The sequence below is a fragment of the Eptatretus burgeri genome, chromosome 9 (assembly GCF_056783735.1).
Source record: "Eptatretus burgeri isolate ZD-2024b chromosome 9, Ebu_testis_v1, whole genome shotgun sequence".
NCBI classification, from domain to species: domain Eukaryota; kingdom Metazoa; phylum Chordata; class Myxini; order Myxiniformes; family Myxinidae; genus Eptatretus; species Eptatretus burgeri.
In genome coordinates, this window is record NC_140969.1 from 68,419,719 (window position 1) to 68,446,919 (window position 27,201).

A 27,201-nucleotide genomic window follows, 5' to 3' on the forward strand; every position below is an offset into this window, starting at 1 on the left:
GGTGCTTCCAAAACGCACACATCCCATTATGAATGCTTCAGGCTCGGGAGGATTCCTTCTATGTGGATTCACAGTGGAACGCAGCTCAACTGCCATTTGTCAACAAAGGTTATCCATGAAGAAGTACACAGGACAGCGAAAACATCACAGAGAAGAGGGTTCTTCGTCCTCTGTGACTGAACCATTAATCAAGAAATCGAGGGTGGATTGAACACTATCTCTCTGCCTTGTATCTGTTTTTGGCTTTTTTCTCTCAGCCATGAAATGAAATAGTTTATCTGCAGCAAGCAGTTTCTTCAAGAACTCTTTGGAGTCGAGCCATTCCTATGAAATGCTGTCCTTAAACAGCTGCAGAATTTCTTAATTTTTTTCCCCAAGTTTTAATCGAGGAACTGTATTTTACAGTGGTTTGAGGACTGCATATCATTTGTGCATATGCAGCCAAGACCTGCTATATTTCAGTGCTCACAAAAATGCTCCATACCTGTTTGCCTCCATACCAACACTCGTATTGTATTGACCTTGCTTGGCATTACCACATGAGTGCACACCTCATTATTTTTATACCTCCGTGGCCAAAGGTGCCGGGTTGGCTGTGCGTGTGCGCGTAGCAGATTTTTGGAACCGCGATAACTTATGAACTACTGGAGGGATTCCAACAAAACTTGGCAAACGTATGAACTGATCAGATGTTTGGTTCAAAATGTCATGTGACCTTTAATTGAAAATCCTTGTTCCCACAATAACTTGTGAATCACAGAAGGATTTTAGCCAAACTTGGCACAAGTATAAACTGTGATACAAAGATTAATGGTTCGATTTTGGTTTCTACAGGTCAAAGGTTATGTGACCTAAAATTATTTTGCAGATCATAACTCAAGTTTGAAGCATCTTGTGTTTTTCTCTCTCTCCTCTCTCCTCTCTCCTCTCTCCTCTCTCCTCTCTCCTCTCTCCTCTCTCCTCTCTCCTCTCTCTCTGTTTTGTGACCCTTAATCGAGGTCAAACATAACCATGGGTTGAGATCTAATGCAGGCAGAGGTACATCCATTGACGCAATTGTGTCAAATTCTATTTTCTAGTTATTTTTTACCCTTCAAGCATCAATTCAACAAAAATGAATACAAGGTTTGACGTTGCAAACCAATGGAGCCACTCATTTTTCTCGAAGCAACCTTGTGAACAAGATACCATTGTTCTGGGATTTAAAAAAATATTATTTGATGGGGAGCTCATGAAAGAGATGTAAAAATGTTGCTGTCACTTGTGCATTTAATAAACTGCTCTGACAGCTCTTATTGAGTGTAATGATCTGTAGTGCGTTATTCACAAACTTTGCAAAGTGTCTGGTGAGACAACAGCGACAGATGTACAGAGCAAGGAAATTTGATGGTTGCACATTTCGACAGCAATCTCCAGTATTATAATTTATTTGGGATGATCATCTTCCATCATGTCCAAATAATTATCTGCAATGTTCTTTTTCTTTTGTTTTTTTTTTTAACCCCCATACATGTAGTGCAAATGGGGGAGTTGGAGGTGGTTGTCAAAGAAATCTCAATTGATCCTGTACATTTCAGTCATTTAATGTAAACAAACAAACTCGAACATATCGATATGGAGAACTCGGAGGAGTTTCAATAAGCAACACAGTCTTCCTCTGATTCTGCAGTAGGTGGAGACTTTGAATTCTTACATGGGATTCAGTGAGACTAGGTCTCTTCATGCAGATTATGCACCTCCTCCCGTCTTGTGTGAATTGAGGTAAAGGTTTTGATGGTCGAAAGGATTATGCGATTTTTAAATGTCACGTGTTTCCTTTTAGAATATGAAACGCACACACACACACACACACACACACACACACACACACACACACACACACACACACACACACACACACACACACACACACACACACACACACACACACACTCCACCATATTTGCAAGAACAAGCATTTAAACTCTTCCCATTTCCATTGTCCCACGACGGTACCATAGTCAGCCCTGAATGGTTACGCGACGCAGATTGATGGACAAATGGGAAAATCCTTCGTTGAGGGTGCAGACGAGATTAATGTTCTTCCTCTTTTGTAGTCCACGTATAATTGTATCTGATTCATTTTATCGACTATTTTCAATCACCTGACGTCACACTTGTATAACTAGTTCGTCATTGGGCATCGACATGATACAGTATACCACAATACAGAACAGTATACTGTATACGACGTCATATTTGCTGAGCCTTTGATCATTATAACGTGATAAAAAATTTTTAAGATCGTTTGGAAGTACTATTTCATACCACTTGTACAGAAGGCCTGCAGTACCATGTCATAATACCGTGCACACTAAGTTGGCTACATTTGCCTCCCCGGCAACGACAGCATCAATAACTCTACAATTAAAAAAAAATTGTAAACCTTTTCGAGGCTCGCGTGAGAGCGAACACACAACACATAGCAAAGGGGGGTATGAGACGAGGGGAGGGAGTGGGAGGAACAAAACAGTGGGGAACAGAGACATTAGGAGATCTGTGGAAGGGAGAGGGATGGGGTGAGGTATATGGGGAATAGAAGATGGACATTACAGGGACTTTCAGGAAGGAAAGCAGGGAATTTGAAGGAGGTGGGCTTGGGGTGGATTAATGGAGGTAGAAAAGATCGAGGATTTGGATCGGGGATGATAGGTGGTGGTAAGCAGCTGTTTTGAAGGCCTGGAGGGAATAATGGGATTGAATAGAGTGAGGGAGTTTATTCCATAGGCGGGAAAAAAGAGGAATGAAAGAGTGAAGGTGAGCAGTGATTCGTGATTTTGGTAGTTTTACCAGAAGGGGGTTGTTGGCGGACCTTGAGCATCCTGCGGAAATATTGTGGGGACAAATCGCAGAGAGAGCAGGGGGCTGAGATGGGATAGGAGACGGTAGAAGACAGAAAGACCACCGACCTGCCTGCGGTGAGAGAGTGAGAGGCCCAAAGACTCAGCCTCATCGCAGGAGATGCCAATGATCCGAAATGCCTTGGTTTCCACAGCGTGAAGCCGTGAAAGGTGGGAGACGGGAGCACCAGCCCAGAGGGGAGAGCAGTACTCTATCAGGCTGAGGACGAAAGCGTCGTAAGTGGTCAGGAGCTCAGGTGGGCCGATGAAAGACTTTGCACGATGGAGGATTCCCATTCGGCGACTGCCTTTGGAGGCCAGGTTGGAAATGTGGCTTTCCAGGAAAGATCATGGCAGATGATGAGACCCAGAAGCTTGAAAGAAAAGACTTCTTCCAGAGGATTGTTGAGAAAGTGGATGGGGGGGGAGGGGGTGGGGTTCCAAACGGTCCTTTCGGAGATACATTGTGAGAGTGTGAGATTAGTCCGGATTGAAAGACGTGTTCCACGTGTTGGACCAGTTTGTGATTTTATCCAGATCTGCAGTGAGCGAAGAAGATGCTGTTTGCCGGTCTGAGGGATGACAGATGGTACGGCAGAGGGTGGAGTCATCAGCAAAGTGATAAAGAGTATTTTCCAGTGAGTCGGAGAGATCATTGATGAAAACCACAAAAACAACAGGGCCCAGAATGCTGCCTTGTGGAATTCCAGTCTGGACAGGAAGAGGGGATGAAAGAACTCCATTTTGAGCCACACGTTGACTGCGACAGGAGAGGAAGTATGCGAACCATGAGTGGAAATGGCCTTGGATACCATAGGAAGAGGGTTTGTTGAGCAGGGCAGGGTGCCAGACCGTGTCAAAAGCATGCAATATGTCTCGGGATACAGCTCTGATTTCATGTTCGGAATTGAGGACCTCCATCCATTGTTGGGAGAGCAGAAGCAGTATAACCAGGGTAGAGTGACCTTGTCTGAAACCAAATTGATGATCGGAAATCAGGCCATTGGAGAAGAGGAAGAAGAGGAAATCAGGCCAATCCGTCATGTTTTATCTCCTTACTCTGTTACATTTCAATGGAAGGTTATGCTCTCACTTGCCCAGCCTGCCAACCAACATGGCGCTTGAGCAAAACCATCCTAACATTGTAAACTATCAGTCACGTATATATTATGTAGACATTTTAAATGCAATTTCAACAACTTTATCAGCCTTTAAACCGGTGTGACATCATCAATCTCAGTGTGACCAGGGTGACCACATAACTTCTAACTCGTGGCTCACTTATTATTATTAAATACATTGTTGGTTTTTAAAACGATATCAGTTGTATGACATTTTTCACAGATTAAAATAAAATCCTAGTAGACCCTAGAGTTCCCCCACGACCGCCGGCACACGGCCTACAGTCCTGAATGGAGGGTCAACTCTCCCCTGGGTTTGATTCCTCACCGAGTATTTGATACGCAGGCAATTAGAGTTCATCACCGCTCTGAGATTAACTGTATGTTCCATTATTTCATTTTATAAACCCGGGAATGCTCTGTTCGTATAACACGCAATTTATATTTTAATATGTTAACTCAGCCCTATCACCCGCACACACAAAACATTCCCTTACATCATGGCTGGCCTCACACTAGAATGTCACCCTCTCCACGGATGATTAATCGTTACAAGGACTGGCATTCCGAGAGTTTTCCCAAAATCCTGTGTTCGCACATGGAACACAAACCATTGACTTTTAAAATATTTTACTCCTGTGGCCACAGACGAGCACTCCCTCTTAAGGCCCAGTCACACCTTGACGTTTTAGCCAGCTTATGCCGATTTTTGGAAAATTTGTGTAAAACGCTGGTACACGTCGAATACGTTATGTGTAAGTTTTGATAACATTGAGAGCACGCTGAAAAACACTGCCATACGTCGTTGTACGCTGGCTTTAAACGTTTTACTTTTCGGTTGTTCTCAACTTTTCCATGCTTGAAATTTTAAGACTTATGCCAGCGTATGACTCACACGTTCCGCATAACGCTGGCCATAAGTTGTAGGCACGTCACGCGATCGTTGACACACGTCGACACACGTTACTTGTGAGTTACTCATAAGTCGAAACACGTCGAGGTAATGTTTAGCGTACCCGAAAAACTTATTTCTAACCTATGAGTAACGTGTTGTACTCACGTTACGCGATCGGCGACACACGTCGACACACGTTACTTGTAAGGTGCTCATAAGACGAAACACATCAAGGTAATGGTTAGCGTCAGTGTTCTAGACTCCCTGTTTTTTTTTTTTTGGTTTTTTTTTTCTTCTTCCTTCCTTCGGTATGATGGTGATTTTGACACTTCGATTTCTAGTGTGGTTATAATATAATTAATAGGCTGCCGCTCAACGATTTAAATCATAACCGCACTGTACACTGAACACCGTCATACCGAAGAAAAAAATAAAAACCGGGAGTCTGGAACACTGACGCTAACAATTACCTTGACGTGTTTCGACTTATGAGTACCTTTCAAGTAACGTGTGTCGATGTGTGTCAACGATCGCATATCGTGTGTACAACTTATTCCCAACGCATGCGGAGCGTGTGTCATACGGCAAGTACGTCGTAAAATTTTCAACATATTCAAAATTATAAGACGTACTCCACTTACTACGACGTATGATAGCGTACTTTAGCGTTCTATTCACGCATACCAAACTTACCCATACCGTATTCGACGTGCCCCAGCGTTTTAGACGCATTTTTCAGAGGTCGGCATACGCTGGCAAGATCGCCAAGGTGTGACTGCAATGTTGACACTTCCATTTCTGCGGCGATTATGATTTGAATCGTTGTGCGGCAGCATTTTCATAACCTACGCCACGTCATCGTCGGCGATGCGTGCAACGCGCTATGCACAAGTTAGACTATCGTTGGGCATAGGTTGTGAAGGCCAACAACAGGTTCAGCATTCGTTGGTATAAGTTATCTATAACACAACGAAACGTTCTGTGTCCGTTACTAATACGTTATGCATAAGACCAAGTCGTTATGAATACGTCTGAATCTTTAAAAAAAAACATCAAAAGTTCAACGTAAGCCAGCGTTTTACATACATTTTAATACGTTGCCATCGCTCGCTAAAACGTTAAGGTGTGATTGGGCCTTTAACCACGACTGGGAACGTACCGGCAAACCACCTCATGTAATCCCCTGCACTGAGATATTTTAATGTGCTTATCCTTGGTGATTATGTTCTTCAATGTGTTACCGCCATGTTGAAACACGCCATGATGTTTCAACGATACAACTATGCTGCCTTCATCAGAGTCGTCTTTCTTCATCCTACTTTTCGTGCACTCATTGTGTGTGTACTCATCGTCTTCATCGTCCGTTGGCAGTCCCAGCATTGCTGTTGTCTGAGAAGCTATGCCCGTTCTCAGATTATACCACAATGTCCATTTACTGAGTGCGGATGCTATTCTGGTGATACCTACTAAGCCTCCACTCTTCTTTCCTGTAGCGTTTAGCCATTCCGTACTTTGGTCCGCCGAAACCTGATTGAAGCGTCGATCAGTGCGTTTTACTACGAAGTTGCCTTCCTGGAACTCAAGGAGGACTTCTGGTGGGAGAACCGACATCTCAGCCAGGTATACAGTACCCCATCTGGCGTAGTTTTCGTGATCGTACCTGAAGAAGAATGGCAGCATACGTTTGAACGCATATAGGTGGCGATCCCATGATCCATCACGTTGCGCTCTTGTGAAGCAGAGTAGGATGCTGACCATAGTCATATAGTCCCACCAGAATTCAGCATTCGTGTCATCAACTACAAGAGCTGCCGGGAACCATAACCGCTTAGCAAACAAGACGTGGACGGTCCACAGGGAGCCCCCTGTGGGGTTGTGAGCCCTCACATATTATTATTATTATTATTATATATTATATTATTAGTATTTGGATTATATTATATTGGATATATCTACAATGAGAAAAAACTGCAAACTGAGTAAATTATTCCTGGACACATAGGATCAACTTGCTTGTTTGTAGATCTTATCTGGTTGACGAATTATATATTCATCTTGAATCGGTTTCTTCACATTATATATCAAAACTGAATATGGCATTGGATTCCCCATATATGAAAAACTTCCAAAGGAACATTTCATTCAAGTTTCTACCTTGTTTAGTCAAAAAGATATGAACATAAATACATTTCAGCCCGTCGTTGGCGACCATCTTGGATTTCTCAATTTTAAGGCATTTTCGGCCATTTTTGAGCTGGGTATACATCAGATTTGAGTTCGGCACCCCTCAATACCCCTAAATAGCTTGTATGCCATAAATTAACACCATTTGCCTTCAGCACTTTAAATATCCACATTTTCACAAAATTTTCCTCGTCTAAAATGATACGTGCTGCTTGCTTGCTTAATGTTCATAATTTATAAAGATCACCATAAACCTCGACCGAGTCATCGCAAAGACTTCAAAGGTACACAGAATCAGAAAATCATGTTTGGTTGAGTGATAACAATTAATCTTGACTGAACACTTAATCGTTGTTCTTTTCTTGAATAAAATATCTTGAAAGGAAGATTTTAATGTTATTTGGTGTCTTTTTACACTCGATTGGCGCCGCCCCACCTCAAAAACGCTCGATTAGCCCCGCCACACCTCAAAAACGCTGGCTTGGCCCCGCCCCACCGCAAAAACGCTCGATAAGCCCCGCCCCACCTCAAAAACGCTGGCTTGGCCCCACCCCACCCCAAAACGCTGGCTTGGCCCCGCCCCACCCCAAAAACGCTGGCTTGGCCCGCCCCACCTCAAAAACGCTCGATTGGCCCGCCCCACCCCAAAAACGCTCGATTGGCTCCGCCCCACCCCAAAAACACTCGATTGGCCCCGCCCCACCTCAAAAACGCTCGATTGACCCCGCCCCACCCCAAAAACGCTCGATTGGCCGCGCCCCACCTCAAAAACGCTGGCTTGGCCCCGCCCACCCCAAAAACGCTCGATTGGCCCCGCCCCACCCCAAAAACGCTCGATTGGCCCCACCCCAAAAACACTCGATTGGCCCCACCCCACCTCAAAAACGCTCGATTGGCCCCGCCCCACCCGAAAACGCTCGATTGGCCCCGCCCCACCCCAAAAACGCTGGCTTGGCCCCGCCCCACCCCAAAAACGCTCGATTGGCCCCGCCCCACCCCAAAAATGCTCGATTGGCCCCGCCCACCTCAAAAACGCTCGATTGGCCCCGCCCCACCCCAAAAACGCTGGCTTGGCCCCGCCCCACCCCAAAAACGCTCGATTGCCCCGCCCCACCCCAAAAACGCTCGATTGCCCCGCCCCACCCCAAAAACGCTCGATTGGCCCCGCCCCACCTCAGACACTCTCGATTGGCCCCGCCCCACCTCAAAAACGCTCGAGGGGCCCCGCCCCACCCCCAAAATGTTGGCTTGGCCCCGCCCCACCCCAAAAATGCTCGATTGGCCCCGCCCCACCTCAAAAACGCTCGATTGGCCCCGCCCCACCCCAAAAACGCTGGCTTGGCCCCGCCCCACCCCCAAAACGCTCGATTGCCCCGCCCCACCTCAAAAACGCTCGATTGCCCCGCCCCACCTCAAAAACGCTCGATTGGCCCCGTCCCTTCATGACGTTATCTCGACCTCGAGTTCATCCATGTCTGGTCTGACAGCACTTTCTACATAATGATTTTGATTATCGTCGTAATGTGGGGATTCTTGATCAGAAAATTATTCGTCAAATTCATTTTCTGACGGATTTTAAGCGAGTTGTGCGGTCATTATCCATTACGTGCTGACAATCTTTCCCTCGATGACGTCATGGCAGTTTATCTGGAATTTTTGGTGGCGGTACCCACGGGTTTTCCTTTTTTTAAACTATAACACCTAAAAAATGATTACAATTAAAAACCACGTTCAGTTCTTTATTCATTACTTAATTATCAATATATTCATATCAATTTTTTTATTTTTTTATGAATCTGTTGACCTTAATGAAGAGTCACAAGACGACAGATGCTCGTCTCCCAATGGTCCCCCGGTGGAGGGCGGTTGTAGTCGGGGTGCATTCGGTGATAAAGTTGATTTTAGATTTAATTCGATGAAAAAAGTATTACCGTTGTATGGTGAACGGGATATTCATGTAATTCCATTTTAAGTTAATTACGTCACCACCTGGATAGAAATTGAAAATAGGGCTCCGTCATAATATGCACAATGACGTCATGAATCATGGCGAGTTTCAAAACGATCCGTTGAGCTGCTTTGGAGTTGGAAAAAACGACAAAATGTAAATTGACCCATCTACCAACCGATCCATCCATCAATCAATCAATCCATCCACCCATCCATCAATCCATCCAACAATCAATCAATCCACCCACCCATCCATCCATCCACCAATCAATCAATCCCACTCATCCATCCATCCATCTATCCATCAGTCCATCAATCAATCAATCCATCCATCAATCAATCCATCCACGCATCCATCCATCCATCGACCCATCCACTAATCAATCCATATACCAATAAATCCATCCACCCATCCATCCAGCAATCCATCCATCCAGCAATCAATCCATCCACCAATAAATCCATCCACCCATCCATCCATCCAGCAATCCATCCATCCAGCAATCAATCCATCCATCCATCAATTAATCCATCCACCCATAAATCCATCAATCCACCAATCAATCCATCCATCCATCCACCAATCCACCAATCCATCTATCCATTGATTACTGACTGACGGACAACGTTATGGTTTTTCGAGCTGTTTCCTTGCTTGACGCTCAGTATTTAAAAACATGGAAAGACACCTTCAAACAACCACAACCACCACACGGCTCGGCAACACTGGCGCAGGCTTTGTTGGACCGAATGAGGTCCTCCTGTGTCGAAGTTCCTTGTATGGGAAGTCGTGTGTGTCGATGTTTGTACGTACTATGTGTGTGTCGATGTTTGTACGTACTATGTGTGTGTCGATGTTTGTACGTACTATGTGTGTGTGTCGATGTTTGTACGTACTATGTGTGTGTGTCGATGTTTGTACGTACTATGTGTGTGTCGATGTTTGTACGTACTATGTATTTGTGTGTCGATGTTTGTACGTACTATGTGTGTGTCGATGTTTGTATGTACTATGTATGTGTGTCGATGTTTGTACGTACTATGTATGTGTGTGTCGATGTTTGTACGTACTATGTATGTGTGTGTCGATGTTTGTACGTACTATGTATGTGTGTCGATGTTTGTACGTACTATGTGTGTGTCGATGTTTGTACGTACTATGTATGTGTGTGTCGATGTTTGTACGTACTATGTATGTGTGTGTCGATGTTTGTACGTACTATGTGTGTGTTGATGTTTGTACGTACTATGTATGTGTGTCGATGTTTGTACGTACTATGTATGTGTGTGTCGATGTTTGTACGTACTATGTATGTGTGTGTCGATGTTTGTACGTACTATGTGTGTGTCGATGTTTGTATGTACTATGTATGTGTGTCGATGTTTGTACGTACTATGTATGTGTGTGTCGATGTTTGTACGTACTATGTATTTGTGTGTCGATGTTTGTACGTACTATGTGTGTGTCGATGTTTGTATGTACTATGTATGTGTGTCGATGTTTGTACGTACTATGTATGTGTGTGTCGATGTTTGTACGTACTATGTATGTGTGTGTCGATGTTTGTACGTACTATGTATGTGTGTCGATGTTTGTACGTACTATGTGTGTGTCGATGTTTGTACGTACTATGTATGTGTGTGTCGATGTTTGTACGTACTATGTATGTGTGTGTCGATGTTTGTACGTACTATGTGTGTGTTGATGTTTGTACGTACTATGTATGTGTGTCGATGTTTGTACGTACTATGTATGTGTGTGTCGATGTTTGTACGTACTATGTATGTGTGTGTCGATGTTTGTACGTACTATGTGTGTGTCGATGTTTGTATGTACTATGTATGTGTGTCGATGTTTGTACGTACTATGTATGTGTGTGTCGATGTTTGTACGTACTATGTATGTGTGTGTCGATGTTTGTACGTACTATGTATGTGCGTGTCGATGTTTGTACGTACTATGTATGTGTGTGTCGATGTTTGTACGTACTATGTATGTGTGTGTCGATGTTTGTATGTACTATGTATGTGTGTCGATGTTTGTACGTACTATGTATGTGTGTGTCGATGTTTGTACGTACTATGTATGTGTGTGTCGATGTTTGTATGTACTATGTATGTGTGTCGATGTTTGTACGTACTATGTGTGTGTCGATGTTTGTACGTACTATGTGTGTGTCGATGTTTGTACGTACTATGTATGTGTGTGTCGATGTTTGTACGTAGTATGTGTGTGTCGATGTTTGTATGTACTATGTATGTGTGTCGATGTTTGTACGTACTATGTGTATGTCGATGTTTGAACGTACTATGTATGTGTGTGTCGATGTTTGTACGTACTATGTTTGTGTGTGTCGATGTTTGTACGTTCTATGTATGTGTGTGTCGATGTTTGTACGTTCTATGTATGTGTGTGTCGATGTTTGTACGTACTATGTATGTGTGTGTCGATGTTTGTACGTACTATGTATGTGTGTGTCGATGTTTGTACGTTCTATGTATGTGCGTGTCGATGTTTGTACGTACTATGTATGTGTGTGTCGATGTTTGTACGTTCTATGTATGTGTGTGTCGATGTTTGTACGTTCTATGTATGTGTGTGTCGATGCTTGTACGTACTATGTATGTGTGTGTCGATGCTTGTACGTACTATGTATGTGTGTGTCGATGTTTGTACGTTCTATGTATGTGTGTGTCGATGTTTGTACGTTCTATGTATGTGTGTGTCGATGTTTGTACGTAATATGTATGTGTGTGTCGATGCTTGTACGTACTATGTATGTGTGTGTCGATGTTTGTACGTACTATGTATGTGTGTGTCGATGTTTGTACGTACTATGTATGTGTGTCGATGTTTGTACGTTCTATGTATGTGTGTGTCGATGTTTGTACGTTCTATGTATGTGTGTGTCGATGTTTGTACGTACTATGTATGTGTGTGTCGATGTTTGTACGTTCTATGTATGTGTGTGTCGATGTTTGTATGTTCTATGTATGTGCGTGTCGATGCTTGTACGTACTATGTATGTGTGTGTCAATGCTTGTACGTACTATGTATGTGTGTGTCGATGCTTGTACGTACTATGTATGTGCGTGTCGATGTTTGTACGTACTATGTGTGTGTGTGTCGATGTTTGTACGTACTATGTATGTGTGTGTCGATGTTTGTACGTACTATGTATGTGTGTGTCGATGTTTGTACGTTCTATGTATGTGCGTGTCGATGTTTGTACGTACTATCTGTGTGTCGATGTTTGTACGTACTATGTGTGTGTCGATGTTTGTACGTACTATGTATGTGTGTGTCGATGTTTGTACGTACTATGTATGTGTGTGTCGATGTTTGTACGTACTATGTATGTGCGTGTCGATGTTTGTACGTACTATGTATGTGTGTGTCGATGTTTGTACGTTCTATGTATGTGTGTGTCGATGTTTGTACGTTCTATGTATGTGTGTGTCGATGCTTGTACGTACTATGTATGTGTGTGTCGATGTTTGTACGTTCTATGTATGTGTGTGTCGATGTTTGTACGTTCTATGTATGTGTGTGTCGATGTTTGTACGTACTATGTATGTGTGTGTCGATGTTTGTACGTACTATGTATGTGTGTGTCGATGCTTGTACGTACTATGTATGTGTGTGTCGATGTTTGTACGTACTATGTATGTGTGTGTCGATGTTTTTACGTACTATGTATGTGTGTCGATGTTTGTACGTTCTATGTATGTGCGTGTCGATGTTTGTACCTTCTATGTATGTGCGTGTCGATGTTTGTACGTACTATGTATGTGTGTGTCGATGTTTGTACGTTCTATGTATGTGTGTGTCGATGTTTGTACGTTCTATGTATGTGTGTGTCGATGTTTGTACGTTCTATGTATGTGTGTGTCGATGTTTGTACGTACTATGTATGTGTGTGTCGATGTTTGTACGTACTATGTATGTGTGTGTCGATGCTTGTACGTACTATGTATGTGTGTGTCGATGTTTGTACGTACTATGTATGTGTGTGTCGATGTTTGTACGTACTATGTATGTGTGTCGATGTTTGTACATTCTATGTATGTGCGTGTCGATGTTTGTACCTTCTATGTATGTGCGTGTCGATGTTTGTACGTACTATGTATGTGTGTGTCGATGTTTGTACGTTCTATGTATGTGTGTGTCGATGTTTGTATGTTCTATGTATGTGTGTGTCGATGCTTGTACGTACTATGTATGTGTGTGTCGATGTTTGTACGTACTATGTATGTGTGTGTCGATGCTTGTACGTACTATGTATGTGTGTGTCGATGTTTGTACGTTCTATGTATGTGTGTGTCGATGCTTGTACGTACTATGTATGTGTGTGTCGATGTTTGTACGTACTATGTATGTGTGTGTCGATGTTTGTACGTACTATGTATGTGTGTGTCGATGTTTGTACGTACTATGTATGTGTGTGTCGATGTTTGTACGTACTATGTATGTGTGTGCATTTATATAATTTTTAATCTCCGTTTGTACGTTTCGAACATTCCGAACGAGTGTGTGGTGGTGATTCGCAGCGCCCGCTCCCTCGGATGGATTGTTGTGTTCCGGGTACGAACATGCCAACCTGTCGCGTGTACCGACCTGGTGTTTGTGTGTGTGTGTGTGTTTGTGTGTGTGTGTGTGTTTACGTGTGTGTTTACGTCGCTATTTCCCACTGTACTGTGTTACAGGACACGTGATGTTATTCACCAACAAGGCTCTCTGGGGCCTCGGCCTAGCAGCCACCGGTGTGGGTGTGATGTATTACTTGCTCCGCAGCTCGGAGCGTCGATCGCACAAAACCGCCTTCAGTGGGATCACCTTGACCACAGGTTCGTGCGTTGATGGAGATTTTTTTGAGTCGTGTATGTTATTTGAGCTTCACAGTTATTGATCATTTTTCATTCCCTCTTTTACTTGAACGACTACTACGACTACTAATACTACTACGACTACTAATACTACTACGACTACTCAATACTCATCGTCGACATATCCGTGAACTTCCACCCAGAGGCTGCAGCATTGACAAACAGCAGTCCGGGAACGTTATCCCCAAAGCACTTGGACACACTCATACACCTCCTGCGAGACGTTGATGGCCAGCAGGCTCCACATGATGACCTCACCGAGCGAATCCTCGTAACCATAGCAAACAGCGCTGCGTTCACCGCCTCTCAGGTAAGGGTCAGGAATGTAATTGGTTCACGAGTCGGTAAGTGACCACTATATTCGTCATGTGTGTATCTGTCTGTCCGTCTGTCTGTCTGTCCCGAGCATAGCTCCGTGGGTTTTGATCCGATCTTGATAAAATTTTGGTGGGAGGTTTGTATCATGATCTGGTTGTGTTTTCCTGAGAATGGGCGTGCTGCACCCATTGTGAGCGGAGCCACACCCAAAAAACATGTGTTTTTAGGGGGTAGCCGGTTTCAAGTTACATCTTCTCCGAGGGGGTTTGTCGAATCTGGCAGGGGTTTCAGTATTTGGTTAGCCCAATTGCACCTGCATAGCCCCACGGAGCTCGATTTTTCATTTTCGTCACAAGGTCAAGGTCACAAGGTCACAAACTTAGAAAATGTCAAAAAAAATCAAGAAATTGGGCATCGAGCTCCTAGGGTTTTCAGCTGTTTTGAATGAAAGTTGGTATCCAAGTAGTGCTCTTCGAGTACTACAACTTTCATCATTCACGTTTTTCCCGATTCCCGCCAGTTTGCCCGTGGCGTCCCCTCGAAGGTCAAAAAAAAAAAAGGCGAACCGTGTCCATTGCTCGTGAACCATCGCCGTCTCCAGACTTGTTTCATTTATGATCGATAAATGCTTTTTCTCATCGATGTTATCGGTCACAATGGCTGGGTGTTGGAAACCAGACAAAGCAAGAGGCAAGACGTGGGATGCATTTCACCAACTGAAGGTTGATCAGTCTTTTCTACTTTTAGTGCTGTGGGAACAATTTATTTATTCCCCCACTACCCCTTCAACTCCACCTCCCACCCCACCAACCCCCAACATGCTCCACACCCCCACGGCCCACACGCCCCTCACCTCCCACGCCCCGCACCCCACACGCCCCTCACCTCCCGCACCCCCACACGTACTCACCTCCCGCACCCCTCACCTCCCGCACCCCTCACCTCCCACACCCCCACACACCCCTTGTATTCCCCTCACCCCCCACACTCCACATGCCCCTCACCCCCCACACTCCACATGCCCCTCACCCCCCCACACCCCACACGCCACTCAACCCCCGCCTACCTATTCAGATCTTCACCAAAATATAATCGGTGCGTCCTTGTCACACACCAAACCTGTCCACCAAGTCTCATCCGGATCTGTCCACAACTTTTTGAGATATCATGCACACAGACAGACAAACAGACAAAAAGGTGTGAAAACATAACCTCCTTCACCTCCGGTGGTGGAGGTAAATATATAATAGTACATGGAAGGAACAAACAAACAACAACAACAACAACAACTATGTGTTATAAAAGATCCTTTTTATGTTTGTGTTTCACTTCATTTTACATCCCCATTGAGACTCGGAGATGGACATGCAATCAGTTTTTATGAAGAGTGACATTCTGTTCTATGAAACCCGTCGGCGAAGCGACGGGTAGGCGCGGCTCGTATGTAAAACAAAGCAAGGCGGTCGTGCGAGATCCTCGCCCCTTATTGAGCTGAGTTGTGTTCTCCGCTCTCAGTTGGTCGGTGCAATGGAGCCGAACAAGCATCCTGAGAACCAGATGCACCGGAAACATGAAAGGAAATACAAACTCTGTTGTTGAAACTGTATGCAAAAAAATTCAACATGCGAGCGGCCGCCGCAAACTTCAAAGTGGATCGTAAACATGTTCGGGAATGGGGGAAACCGGCAGAAGTTGAGGGAAAGTGGCGCAAAGAGGTGTCGTCTGACTGGCAGAGACCGCAAGGAAGCTGCTGGTGACCTCAAGTCACTTCTCTTTCCAGTGGCTGCTGGGTTAAAGGGAGGACCGTTTTTACGTCTAACTTTAATGTCTTCCACGAGCCTTGACTTTGGATACAAGACCGACGGCGCGTCTCAAAGTTAATCAAGCTCCAGGCAAGCAAATTTGTTTTGGAAAAGGAAGACGGTGGCGTGCTGATGCAAGGTAGCTTCAAGATGGCTGTTTGGCTCCTGTGGGCTCGGTTCGCATTCCTCAATATTGACAGAAGTGATGACCTCCGTTTGTTCAAGCAGTATGGGCCGTGTCCATCGAGTGGCGCCATCTTGAAGGAGGCAATGGAGAAGTTCACCAATGATGAGGAAGTGGAAGAGGTCTATTTGCAGTTGAAGTCCGTTGAAGGTGCCGTGACTGAGCCAATGTACGTCAGCAACGAAGACAGAGAAGATCGCCAAAGATATAAAAATTGAAAACCACCACACATAAAGGACGTTCCTTCCAATAAGCGCTCCTCATTGGAGATGAATACAAAAAATAAACACCTTCACTCCACTAAACATTCAAGGTGCCGACAATAACTCGCTCGCCTACACTGCGAAAAAGGCAGTGGGCGATTTGACTTCACAAAAAACACAAAGGACACAAAGTACGGACACCGAGTGTCCGTCTGCATGCTCTGGCTTAACGTCGTTCCGACGGACGGCGCACACATTGCTGCCTCGCCTTACACCTTACACGCTGAAGATCAGGGTCTCAGTTTATAGCTGGGTCGAGACTCAAACCCATCCTCGACAGCTCAGAAACGAGTGTGTATCCCTCTATACAATCCTGCCAGCCCTAAAACTGTTGACATCCCTCTCCCTTGCTGCACAAATATTTATTCCAACGTTCGGTAGTCTTGTAGTTTAAAATCAATTTTTACAAATTCCTTAAGCGAATCAAGGAAACCACAATTCCATAAAGCACATTTGTTGCACTATCTTCTGCCACAAAGGAATACGATTGTTTTGTTAAATTTTCCAATTTTTCCATCATTGCTTGGAAATTGATTGCTGGCTAAAGAGGTGGTGTTTATTTCAAAGTACAATCACATTGTAGCAACATATTAATTTCTTGTTTGTGTCATTGTTCAGAACTCCATCAGAGAGCTGTCTGGCCTACCTGTCATTGTCAGGTATGTCCACAGCACGGAACAAAGGCTGCAAGTCCAAGCTCTAAATGCCCTCAACAACCTCGCCATGAATGTGGAAAACCAGAAACACCTACAGGTTATTTTTCTTTTCCACTTGCTTTTCAATTGAAATGGCCATTTTTAACAGTTAAAAAAAAAAAAAATCACTCATAGAGTGGAAACTTGACGAAACGGAACGGCTCTCCGTAGAGAACATATCTCCGCCAGGTTGAATAGTTGACATTTTGTATGCCACTGATAGGTTGGATCTAATTCCAGACCTCAACCAAAATCGATTCGGCTTGTTCTTGTCACCTAACCAACTCTTGCACCTCGTTTTGTCACAAGTCGTCCACAACTTTTAGAGATAACATACTTTCATAGTTTTTGGCCCCATCTCTCAATGGTGAAGAATCACTTAAAATATTCTCAGATCTGGATCTGGATTCGGGTCTTCACCAAAATTTAGCATTGCCGTTCTTGGCCTGTCACCTACACACATAAAAAAATTGAAAACGATTGCTTGAAAACCGTGGCCAAAAATCGTGTGACAAACAGACAAACAAACAGACAAGCCGGTAGGCGGACATGGGTAGTCGATGAAGTCGAATTTAATAGTTTTTCAGCCGTTACGAGCCAACAAAAGCGTCCATAGCAACGGTTCTTTCTCACACATAACTAGGACATAACATGAACCCGCCATACCAGTTTCATGTATATCTAACTCATAGTCTCTGAGATATAACGAACTTCGTTTTTTTATTGTTTTTGACCAGGGTTCATTCAAAGTCTATCTTCTCCAACAGTTTTCATAGGATCCGGCTGGAAATTTTTGACAATATGGCTGAATGTACTGCCCACAGTCGCTCGTGGCCAGATTTTTTTTATTTTAGAATAAATTAATTTTTGAGATTTTTTTTTGAAAATTTCAAAGGTCCGTTGCTAGGCAACGGATGGGTCCATAGCAACGGTTCTCATTTGCACACAACTCGGTCATGGTATGAACCTACTAACCAAGTTTCATGGAAATCGCCATTGTATTAACGGAGCACTGGACCGAACAGACATACATACAGACAGACAGACAAACATATCGACGGAAAAACTGATAATAAGGGTAGACTAGATCGACTACCCAACAGACAGACAGACAAACATATCGACGGAAATACTGATAATAAGGGTAGACTAGATCGACTACCCAACAGACAAACGCTGCAGACCAACATACTTGGCAAAAAAAAATTTCCCGCCAAGTAATAAAACATGAACAAGTTGTCTTTTGTGTGAGGAACACTTGAAAGATGCTTGCTTGCCATTGTCGTTGTCTTCTGGCTTACAGGCCTACGTCATTGATGTATTCCAAGCGGGTTTGGAGGCTGGAGCCCTGGAGGATGTGCAGCTGGCTGCCCTGCGAGTGCTCACCAATGTCACCGTGACTGGTCGGATTCATGACTCCTTTTTCACATACCTGCCTGCCATATGGGCCATGCTACAGCTCCAAAATACCGCACTGCAGGTATCCTCTATAGCCCGAAGATGTCATTCTTTTGGGTTTATGGCAGAAGTCAATTTTTTTTAATAATGATTTTGTTATGCAAATTTGGTTGGTCTTAAACTTGTAGAAGTGAAGTTTCATTCAATGCCATAAGATTTGGAGTTAAAAGACCATTTAAATATTTTTTTTGTGCAAATGAAGTTTAGATGGTGTGATGTAAGTAGAAGTATAAAATTTAAGTTTTATTGCATAGCTCAAAAGGTAGATGGTGGGATTGATTGGTTGTAGTGTTGGATGGATAGAGTACTATGTATCCAAGTGCTATGATTATAAACTGGACCTGTGTCTTATAAAATTGTAGTCAGTGCTTTGAGGATTAATGTATGTCAACTGCGTGTCACCTCTGCCACCGAAGATGGGCGGAGGTTATGTTTTCACCCCTGTGTCTGTCTGTCTATCTGTCTGTGAAGAGGATCTCTCAAAGTTATGGACAAAACCTGGTGGAGAGGTTGGGTGTGTGACGAGGACAAACTGATGAGATTTTGGTGATGATCTGGATCCGAATCTGGCTACGAGAATAGTTAAAGTGAATCTTCACCATTCGAGTGGTTGGGCTAAAAACAAGATACACAGTGCTTTCAGAAAGTATTCACACCCCTGGACTTTTGTCACGTTCTGTGTTGTTACAGCCAGAATTTAAAATGGATCAAATTGAGGTTTTTTTTGTCACCGATCTACACAAAATACCCCATCATGACAAAGTGAAAAGCACTTTAACAGAACTACAGAGTTCCTTGGCTGAGATGGGAGAACCTGCTGGAACGGCAACAGTCTTTGCAGCACTTCACAAATTAAACTTTATGGGAGAGTGGCCAGACAGAAGTCACTCCTGTAAGGATAGAGGGAACAATGAATGGAGCCAAATACAGGGAAATCCTTGAGAACCTGCTTCAGGGTGCAAAAGATCTGAGACTGCGGCGAAGATTTCCGTTCCAACAGGACAATGACCCCAGGCATACAGCCTAAGCAACACTGAACAGGCTTCAGAAGAAGAACGTGAAAGCCCTTGAATGGCCCAGCCAAAGCCCAGACATGAATCCCATTGATAATCTGTGGAAAGACTTGAAGATTGCTGTTCACCGACACTCCACATTTAATTTGATAGAGCTTGAGCAAATCTGCAAAGAAGAATGGAAGAAAATCCCCAAATCCAGATGTGCAAAGCTGATACAGACTTACCCAAGAAGACTCAGAGCAGTGATCGCTATCAAAAGCGCTTCTACAAAGTATTGACTCCGGGGGTTGAATACTTATTTACGCAAGACATTTCAGCTTTTTGGTTCGTGGGCGCCAGCAGTGACCACTATTTTCGTTGTGTCTGTTTGTGACTCCCTCCAGAGCATAGCTCCGTGACGTTTGATTCAATCTTGATGAAACTTGGACACAAGCTAGATATCGTGGTCGAGTTGTGTCTTTTTGTATGAGGTGCGTCCCATGGCCCTTGTGAGCGGAGCCACACCCGCTTGAACGTTTTATTTATTTTAATTTTATTTCTCGATTTTTTTTTTCTCGCAATTTCATTTCCTTGAAGCTGTGCGTAATGTCCATAAGTACAACATGTAAAAAATCCAATTTGATTTGGTCAATATTGACGGAAGAGATGGGTTTTTACGGTAGGGCTTCCTCAAAAGCTTCGACGAACTCAATTGTACCTATCGTGGCATTGTTAAATAATTCCCGCGAACCATCGTCCCCTCCCAGCTTGTTGTTCCACCCCTCCCTCCCCACGGAGGGAGGGAGCGGGATATTGTAATGGTCCGGTTTGTTTGTCTGTCTGTCTGTTAGCAACTTTACGGCAAAACGGCTTTAGCAAACACTATCAAATGTAATCCACAGGTGGGCAATGAACCTTGGACGACCCCATTAACTTTTGGGTCCAATTGGATCAAAGGTCAAGGTCACGAAAAGATCAAAATCGTTTTTCGCTCATAACTTCGTCAAAAATGATCTGATTTACTTCAAACTAAGCTTAACTAAGACTAAAATATTCCTTATTATATTCCTTATAATCAACATTCAGGTTAAGGATATATCAAATTTAAATTTTATCCCCAAAATAACTTTATGCCTTAAATGGGTGGGATTTGTTGTGCCTGGCACCACTTGTTATTTAATGAATTTGTAAGAATTTCTAAAAACGCGTTTTCACTTTGTCATTATAGGGTATTTTGTGTAGATCGGTAACAAAAAAAATCTCAATTTGATCCATTTTAAATTTGGGCTGCAACACAACAAAATGTGACAAAAGTCGAGGGGTGTGAATACTTTCTGAAGGCACTGTACCTCGCACACAGGCACCATGCCACGCATTCTACGTTCAACACACATACATCCTCACTCGTGCACCTCGAAAGCAAGCCACTGACTGGGCATCCTCTGTTGTGTAAGGTCTTTCCTTGACCAATCTGAACCTTTGACAACCCCCGAGACCTTCATTTCACAGCTTGGAGTACTGCTTTGCCCTTTGGGCTGGCACCCCTGCTACACATCTTGCCATTGATGCCGTGGAAAGTAGGCCCTCAAAATTATTGCGATCTCCTGTGACAAAGGTGTGTCTGGGCCTGTTACTTTTGCATCACAGACAAGCTGGTGGCCTCTCTGTATTCTATCCCCTTGTTTTGGTCTTGTACCCTCTGCTCTTCCTTGACTGTCTCTCCCAGGTTTCTGGAAGCTGCATACAATTTGCTAGTGGCCCTCTTCATGTTAAGTTCCAAAAATCTGGCTCACTGTTCGTCTCCACTCTTTTGTTCTTTTCTCTCACCTGTGGAATCAACTTCTCCAGTATGTTCAGTCCCATTCCTCTCTCCAAAGCTTCAAGACGGCTGTTCCTCACTACCTCAGGTCATCCTCCATCCTTTCTCATTATCTCTTTGACCTCAAGTGACCCCATTCCCAAGCACTCCCCTTTTCCAGGTTATTGTTTTTTGTCCCCCCTCTCCCTCACCTCTTTTCATTTGTTGTTGGATTGGTTTGTTCTTTTTCCATTTCATCCCCGCATTCGCCGCTGCGTTGCAGCTTGTTAACCCCATGTGGCCTTCTCCCCTTCCCATTGATATTGCTCTCACCTCTACTCTGCTGTTGTTTCACCCTTTCCATTTTGTTCCATTCCATTCTGCTCGAGCTCTGTCACAAGCCTCGACAATGTGTACAAAAGTTTTTTTCGAAGGACAATGGTAGCAAATGATCTTTTGAGAGGTAAATTGCTTTAACCCATGTCTAGGGCAAAATAGAATAAGTGCACGAGCATAATATTTCAACATCAGTCTGTATTTGGTGGGTGTACAATGACCGTTCTGCACGAAATGGTTGAGGTTTGTTCAATACGAGTTGAATGGGATTACAAATGGGAACGCCTTTAATCAGAAGTTGTTGGATGTTGGATTTGTCCAGTTTTTTATTTTTATTTTTTCTCAGCAGCTCAAATGGACAAATCGACATGGTATGTGAGATTTGAACCTGAGATTCCACCATCATGAGTTATGTCCATCCATCCATCCAATGGGACCATACTCTGTGCAGAGCGTTGGTGCTGCCTAAGCAGTCTCCTTGGCAATTGGGCACAATCCTGGACGGGTCGCCACTCCAACACAGTATACCAGCATGCTGGCACTCATTTTCCCGACATCGGAAGGATGACAGGCCGAGTTAACCCCACCTGGTATTAAGTCAACAGCCAAGCAGGATTTGAACTCAGGATCCTAGGATCCCAAGTCCCCCACTCTCGCCATTAACCCAACATCAGACATATATGAGTTACGTGCTCAGACGAGAATGCCAAATTAATTTCCCAATGTGTTCTCCATATTGATATATTTTGATACAGTGGATGCAAATGAGAACATTTGTAAAGTCTTTCAGAGAGTGACTGCATGTGAAAGTGATTAATTACATTTACACATCCTCATTGACTACTTTAAACTGCAGGTGCAGGTGCTAAAGCTGCTGGTAAACCTTGCTGGAGACCAAGCAATGCAGGCAGAGATGTTGGACCTGGAGGCAAGTTTCTACCCATGCCCACGGAATGTGGATGGAGGTTGTGTTTTGGTGCTGTTATGTCCTTGTCCCAAACAGGTGCCTGGACAGTTGGCAAAGATGACACTGATTATAAAAGTTGTAAAACAGCTACATGGTGAATCCTTTCTGCTCAAGACATGTTCCAGTTTTGTAGATTCGTAACACAATTGGAGCAATATTTAATTGTTGCTACAGTTTAAAGAATTGTTTTGCAAGTTATTTGAATTGACATGCTTCATTAACATTTGAATTGACATGCTTGATCATGTGTTAACAGGTCTCTTCTGACATGTTGCTGTCTCTCCTGCATGAAGACTCGAGTGAAGATGTTATCGAGAGATTTCTGACCCTGACTGTACATCTGATTCCAAAACCAAGTCAATATGAACTGCCTGCACGGCCAGGCTCTTTGCACTGCTTTCTCTGGGCTGAACAATCGCTGTTCCTGCAGAAAGTTTATGCTTTCAAGAACCATCTTAACCCTGACATCAGCTTCAGGGTTGGGTCAATCCTCAGTGGATTAAATGCAGAGTAAAACATTGGTTTCGAGAAACTCAGAAGGCCTGTTGACAGTTTGAGTACCTCATGAGGCCAGAGAGGAGAGGAGGGGGAGAAGAGGGGAGCAGTGAGAGGAGAGGGGGGGAGCAGTGAGAGGAGAGGGGAGGGGAGCAGTGAGAGGAGAGGGGAGGGGAGCAGTGAGGGGAGAGGGGAGGGAGCAGTGAGAGGAGAGGGGAGAGGGGAGGGAGGGGAAGGGAGCAGTGGGAGGGGAGGGGAGAGGCTAGGGAGGGGAGCAGGGGGAGGGGAGAGGCTAGGGGAGCAGTGAGAGGAGGGGAGCAGTGAGAGGGGAGGGGAGCAGTGAGAGGGGAGGGGAGCAGTGAGAGGAGAGGAGAGGGAGGGGAGCAGTGAGAGGAGAGGAGAGGGAGGGGAGCAGTGAGAGGAGAGGAGAGGGGAGGGGAGCAGTGAGAGGAGAGGAGAGGGAGGGGAGCAGTGAGAGGAGAGGAGAGGGGAGGGGAGCAGTGAGAGGAGAGGAGAGGGGAGGGGAGCAGTGAGAGGAGAGGAGAGGGGAGGGGAGCAGTGAGAGGAGAGGAGAGGGGAGGGAGCAGTGAGAGGAGAGGAGAGGGGAGGGGAGCAGTGAGAGGAGAGGAGAGGGGAGGGGAGCAGTGAGAGGAGAGGAGAGGGGAGGGGAGCAGTGAGAGGAGAGGAGAGGGGAGGGGAGCAGTGAGAGGAGAGGAGAGGGGAGGGAGCAGTGAGAGGAGAGGGAGGGGAGCAGTGAGAGGAGAGGGGATGGGAGCAGTAAGAGGAGAGGGGAGAGGAGCGGGAGAGGAGCAGTGAGAGGAGAGGGGAGGGGAGCAGTGAGAGGAGAGAGGAGGGGAGCAGTGAGAGGAGAGGGAGGGGAGCAGTGAGGGGAGAGGCTAGGGGAGGGGAGCAGTGAGAGGGAGGGGAGCAGTGAGAGGGGAGGGGAGCAGTGAGAGGGGAGGGGAGCAGTGAGAGGGGAGGGGAGCAGTGAGAGGAGAGGGGAGGGGAGCAGTGAGAGGGGAGGGAGGGGAGCAGTGAGAGGAGGGGATGGGAGCAGTAAGAGGAGAGGGAGAGGAGCGGGGAGAGGAGCAGGGAGAGGAGCGGGGAGAGGAGCAGTGAGAGGAGAGAGGAGGGGAGCAGTGAGAGGAGAGAGGAGGGGAGCAGTGAGAGGAGAGGGGAGGGAGCAGTGAGGGGAGAGGCTAGGGGAGGGGAGCAGTGAGAGGGGAGGGGAGCAGTGAGAGGGGAGGGGAGCAGTGAGAGGGGAGGGGAGCAGTGAGAGGAGAGGGGAGGGAGCAGTGAGAGGGGAGGGGAGGGAGTAGTGAGAGGAGAGGAGAGGGGAGCAGTGAGGGGAGGGGAGCAGCAGAAGGAGGGGAGCAGCAGCAGCAGCAGCAGATGGAGGGGGGGGGATGGATGGGAGCAGGAAGAGGAGATGGGATGGAATCGGGATGAGGAGGGCTGGGGGACAATAATTAGGTTCTCTCTACTTATTTATTTATTTATTATTATTTTTTTTTTAAAAAAGTTTTCTGCATATTTTGAATGTCACCTTTTGTCATTGTTTTACCCAGTATACGTTGCTTAATGCTGTAGAGTTCAATGAGGAAAGCATCATTCCTAATATTTGGAAAATCTGAATATATATCAGGAATTTTCCCCATGTGTTCCTGTTTTACGTCCACATACAAACCGTTCACATTTGATTCCTCCATGTATAATTAGCTGTCATTTGTATGTACACATTAAATTATTAAAAGGAGTTATCCCTGGTATTATTATTATTATATTAATACGCTAAGCCATATTTTGTGGACGTATCTCCTCCAAAACTGCTGGACGGATTATCGCCACTTTCGGCATGCGGTGCTCTGTGGTCTAATGTACAGCATGGGCGATGTGAGATCGTGCCAGACGGACAGGTGTGGGAATTTTTGGAGATTTTCTAATTTTTACATTCGTTTGCATGGCGACGTGTGACGTCACCGCTGAGGCGTACTGACGTCATGACATCATCGGTCATTCGCTGACGTCATCACGTCTATCGTCGATCATCCGTAAATTAAAAAAAAATATTTTTAAAATGCAGGTGAGTGACCCGAGACAACGGGGTAGCATGGCTCTGCTTGTGTGAAATATATATAATCATTTTAATCTCCAACTTATTTTGATGATTGGTTTCTGTAATATTGTAAGTAGTATTTATCTTGTTCTCATTCCTTCATTTGGAAGGACGTGCCACAAAGTCTAATTTCCTGGCTTTCCACCCATCCTAAACCCCCCCTCACTTTTCCTCGTCCCTTCTCTTACGTCATAAGTCAACAGCACCCCAAATTCCTCAACTGTGGTGTGCCTCAGGGTGCAGCACCCCCATGTTGGCGCATCTCAAACGGCGAGTGAACATGGACAACTGTGTGACCTTGGGTTTTTATACACAATAATTAACTTGTTCTGCTAGTTTGACTTCACTCTGGGATACTTTAGAAATTTCGTCGTCCAAATGTATTTTCTGAACTTGAAAACACATTCAGCATGACGCTGTTGTGTGTGAACCTTTTTTAAATGATAAAAATATAAATCCGGTGAGAGGTGAAAATGTCTGTTAAAGAGACGCAACAAAATAATTCCCTCATGTAGGTTTGTAAATGCTGAAAGTTTTTATCGTTCCTGTATTTGTCACGTTAAAATCTTGAGTGGAGCGGTGTATAAATTGATATGTACTGTTAACACAGCACGTGCCGTCATGCTTCCGGTTCCGGTAGTTTTCGTGAGGGAGATGACTTGTGACGTAAGGATCCGGTTTTGTGATTAATCTTTTTCATTCCGTCTTCCTGTGTCGGTGAATACGTCACGACACAACGTGCTGGCGATCACGGCGCGACGACCCGTCGTCAGGTTCTCTTGATATGTTCCGTGCTCCGACTTCGTGGGAGAGATCGATCTCACAAGCGTTTTTGCTTTTTTAGACGCTTCATGAAGGTGAACGTCTGAAGTAAACGATGAACCGTGTATACACCGCACATATTGTATCGCGTTTCATGAAGGAATGAGGATGTTTCCAAGTCTCGTGACACTTAATTGATTGTTGTGATATCGATATGGATTCTTTGGGAGTTTCTAACTGATTCTCACCAGCGGGATTTGTTTGGATTGAAACTCAGGTACCGTGCCCTACTGGTACCGTGCCGTGCCCTACTGGTACCGTGCCCTACTGGTACCGTGCCCTACTGGTACCGTGCCAGACTGGTACCATACCGTGCCGGACTGGTACCGTGCCCTACTGGTACCGTGCCCTACTGGTACCGTGCCGGACTGGTACCGTGCCCTACTGGTACCGTGCCAGACTGGTACCATACCGTGCCGGACTGGTACCGTGCCGTGCTGTGCCGTGCCGGACTGGTACCGTGCCCTACTGGTACCGTGCCAGACTGGTACCGTACCGTGCCGTGCCGTGCCCTGCCGGACTGGTACCGTGCCGTGCTGTGCCGTGCCGGACTGGTACCGTGCCGTGCCGTGCCCTGCCGGACTGGTACCGTGCCGTGCTGTGCCGTGCCGGACTGGTACCGTGCCCTACTGGTACCGTGCCGGACTGGTACCGTACCGTGCCGTGCCGGACTGGTACCGTGCCGTGCTGTGCCGTGCCGGACTGGTACCGTGCCGTGCCGTGCCCTGCCGGACTGGTACCGTGCCGTGCTGTGCCGTGCCGGACTGGTACCGTGCCCTACTGGTACCGTGCCAGACTGGTACCGTACCGTGCCGGACTGGTACCGTGCCGTGCCGTGCCCTGCCGGACTGGTTTTCATAGAATGTTGCCTGAGGTCCCGATACTAGAAATCCAGATCCAGATACTAGAATTTTTTTAAGTGATTTTTTTTTCACTATTGAAAGACTGGGCCAAAATCGATGTTACTTGATGTATCAAAAAGTTGTGGAGGGATTTTGACGAAATTTCGTGGACAGCATGGCCATGGGTGTGTGAC

The 27,201-nt window shown here is 45.2% G+C and overlaps 3 protein-coding genes across 6 annotated transcripts in view; all 3 read left to right on the forward strand.

Annotated features, from left to right (window-relative positions):
- TRMT6 (tRNA methyltransferase 6 non-catalytic subunit) overlaps positions 1-1,305 on the forward strand; it is a 32,434-nt gene extending 31,129 nt beyond the window's left edge. The window contains exon 11 of the mRNA XM_085895559.1: positions 2-1,305. Within this exon, the coding sequence (XP_085751685.1) occupies positions 2-211 (210 nt within the window). The 3' untranslated portion in view covers positions 212-1,305. The remainder of the gene's footprint in view (position 1) is intronic.
- An 8,480-nt stretch (positions 1,306-9,785) lies between these two features.
- Positions 9,786-23,368, forward strand: ARMC10 (armadillo repeat containing 10). Of its 3 annotated transcripts, none has more exons than XM_085895564.1 (7): positions 9,786-9,807; positions 13,737-13,877; positions 14,060-14,226; positions 17,102-17,236; positions 18,482-18,658; positions 22,622-22,768; positions 22,989-23,368. In XM_085895564.1, the coding sequence occupies exons 2-7, from the start codon at positions 13,745-13,747 to the stop codon at positions 23,244-23,246; spliced, it is 1,017 nt and encodes a 338-aa protein (XP_085751690.1). In that variant the 5' UTR covers positions 9,786-9,807; positions 13,737-13,744; the 3' UTR covers positions 23,247-23,368. The 3 variants fall into 3 exon arrangements, with proteins under 3 accessions (XP_085751690.1, XP_085751689.1, XP_085751691.1); XM_085895563.1 differs by lacking the exon at positions 9,786-9,807 and adding an exon at positions 13,371-13,614 and having other exon boundaries at positions 22,989-23,367; XM_085895565.1 differs by lacking the exon at positions 9,786-9,807 and adding an exon at positions 13,371-13,614 and having other exon boundaries at positions 22,622-22,693; positions 22,989-23,365.
- A 2,610-nt stretch (positions 23,369-25,978) lies between these two features.
- LOC147020292 (Golgi pH regulator-like) overlaps positions 25,979-27,201 on the forward strand; it is an 80,567-nt gene continuing 79,344 nt past the window's right edge. The window contains exon 1 of one of the 2 annotated variants that reach the window (XM_085895588.1): positions 25,979-26,200. The gene's annotated coding sequence lies outside the window, so the exon portion shown is untranslated. Of the gene's footprint in view, positions 26,201-26,260; positions 26,383-27,201 lie in introns of those variants that run through there. The other variant, XM_085895589.1, reaches the window with a different exon arrangement.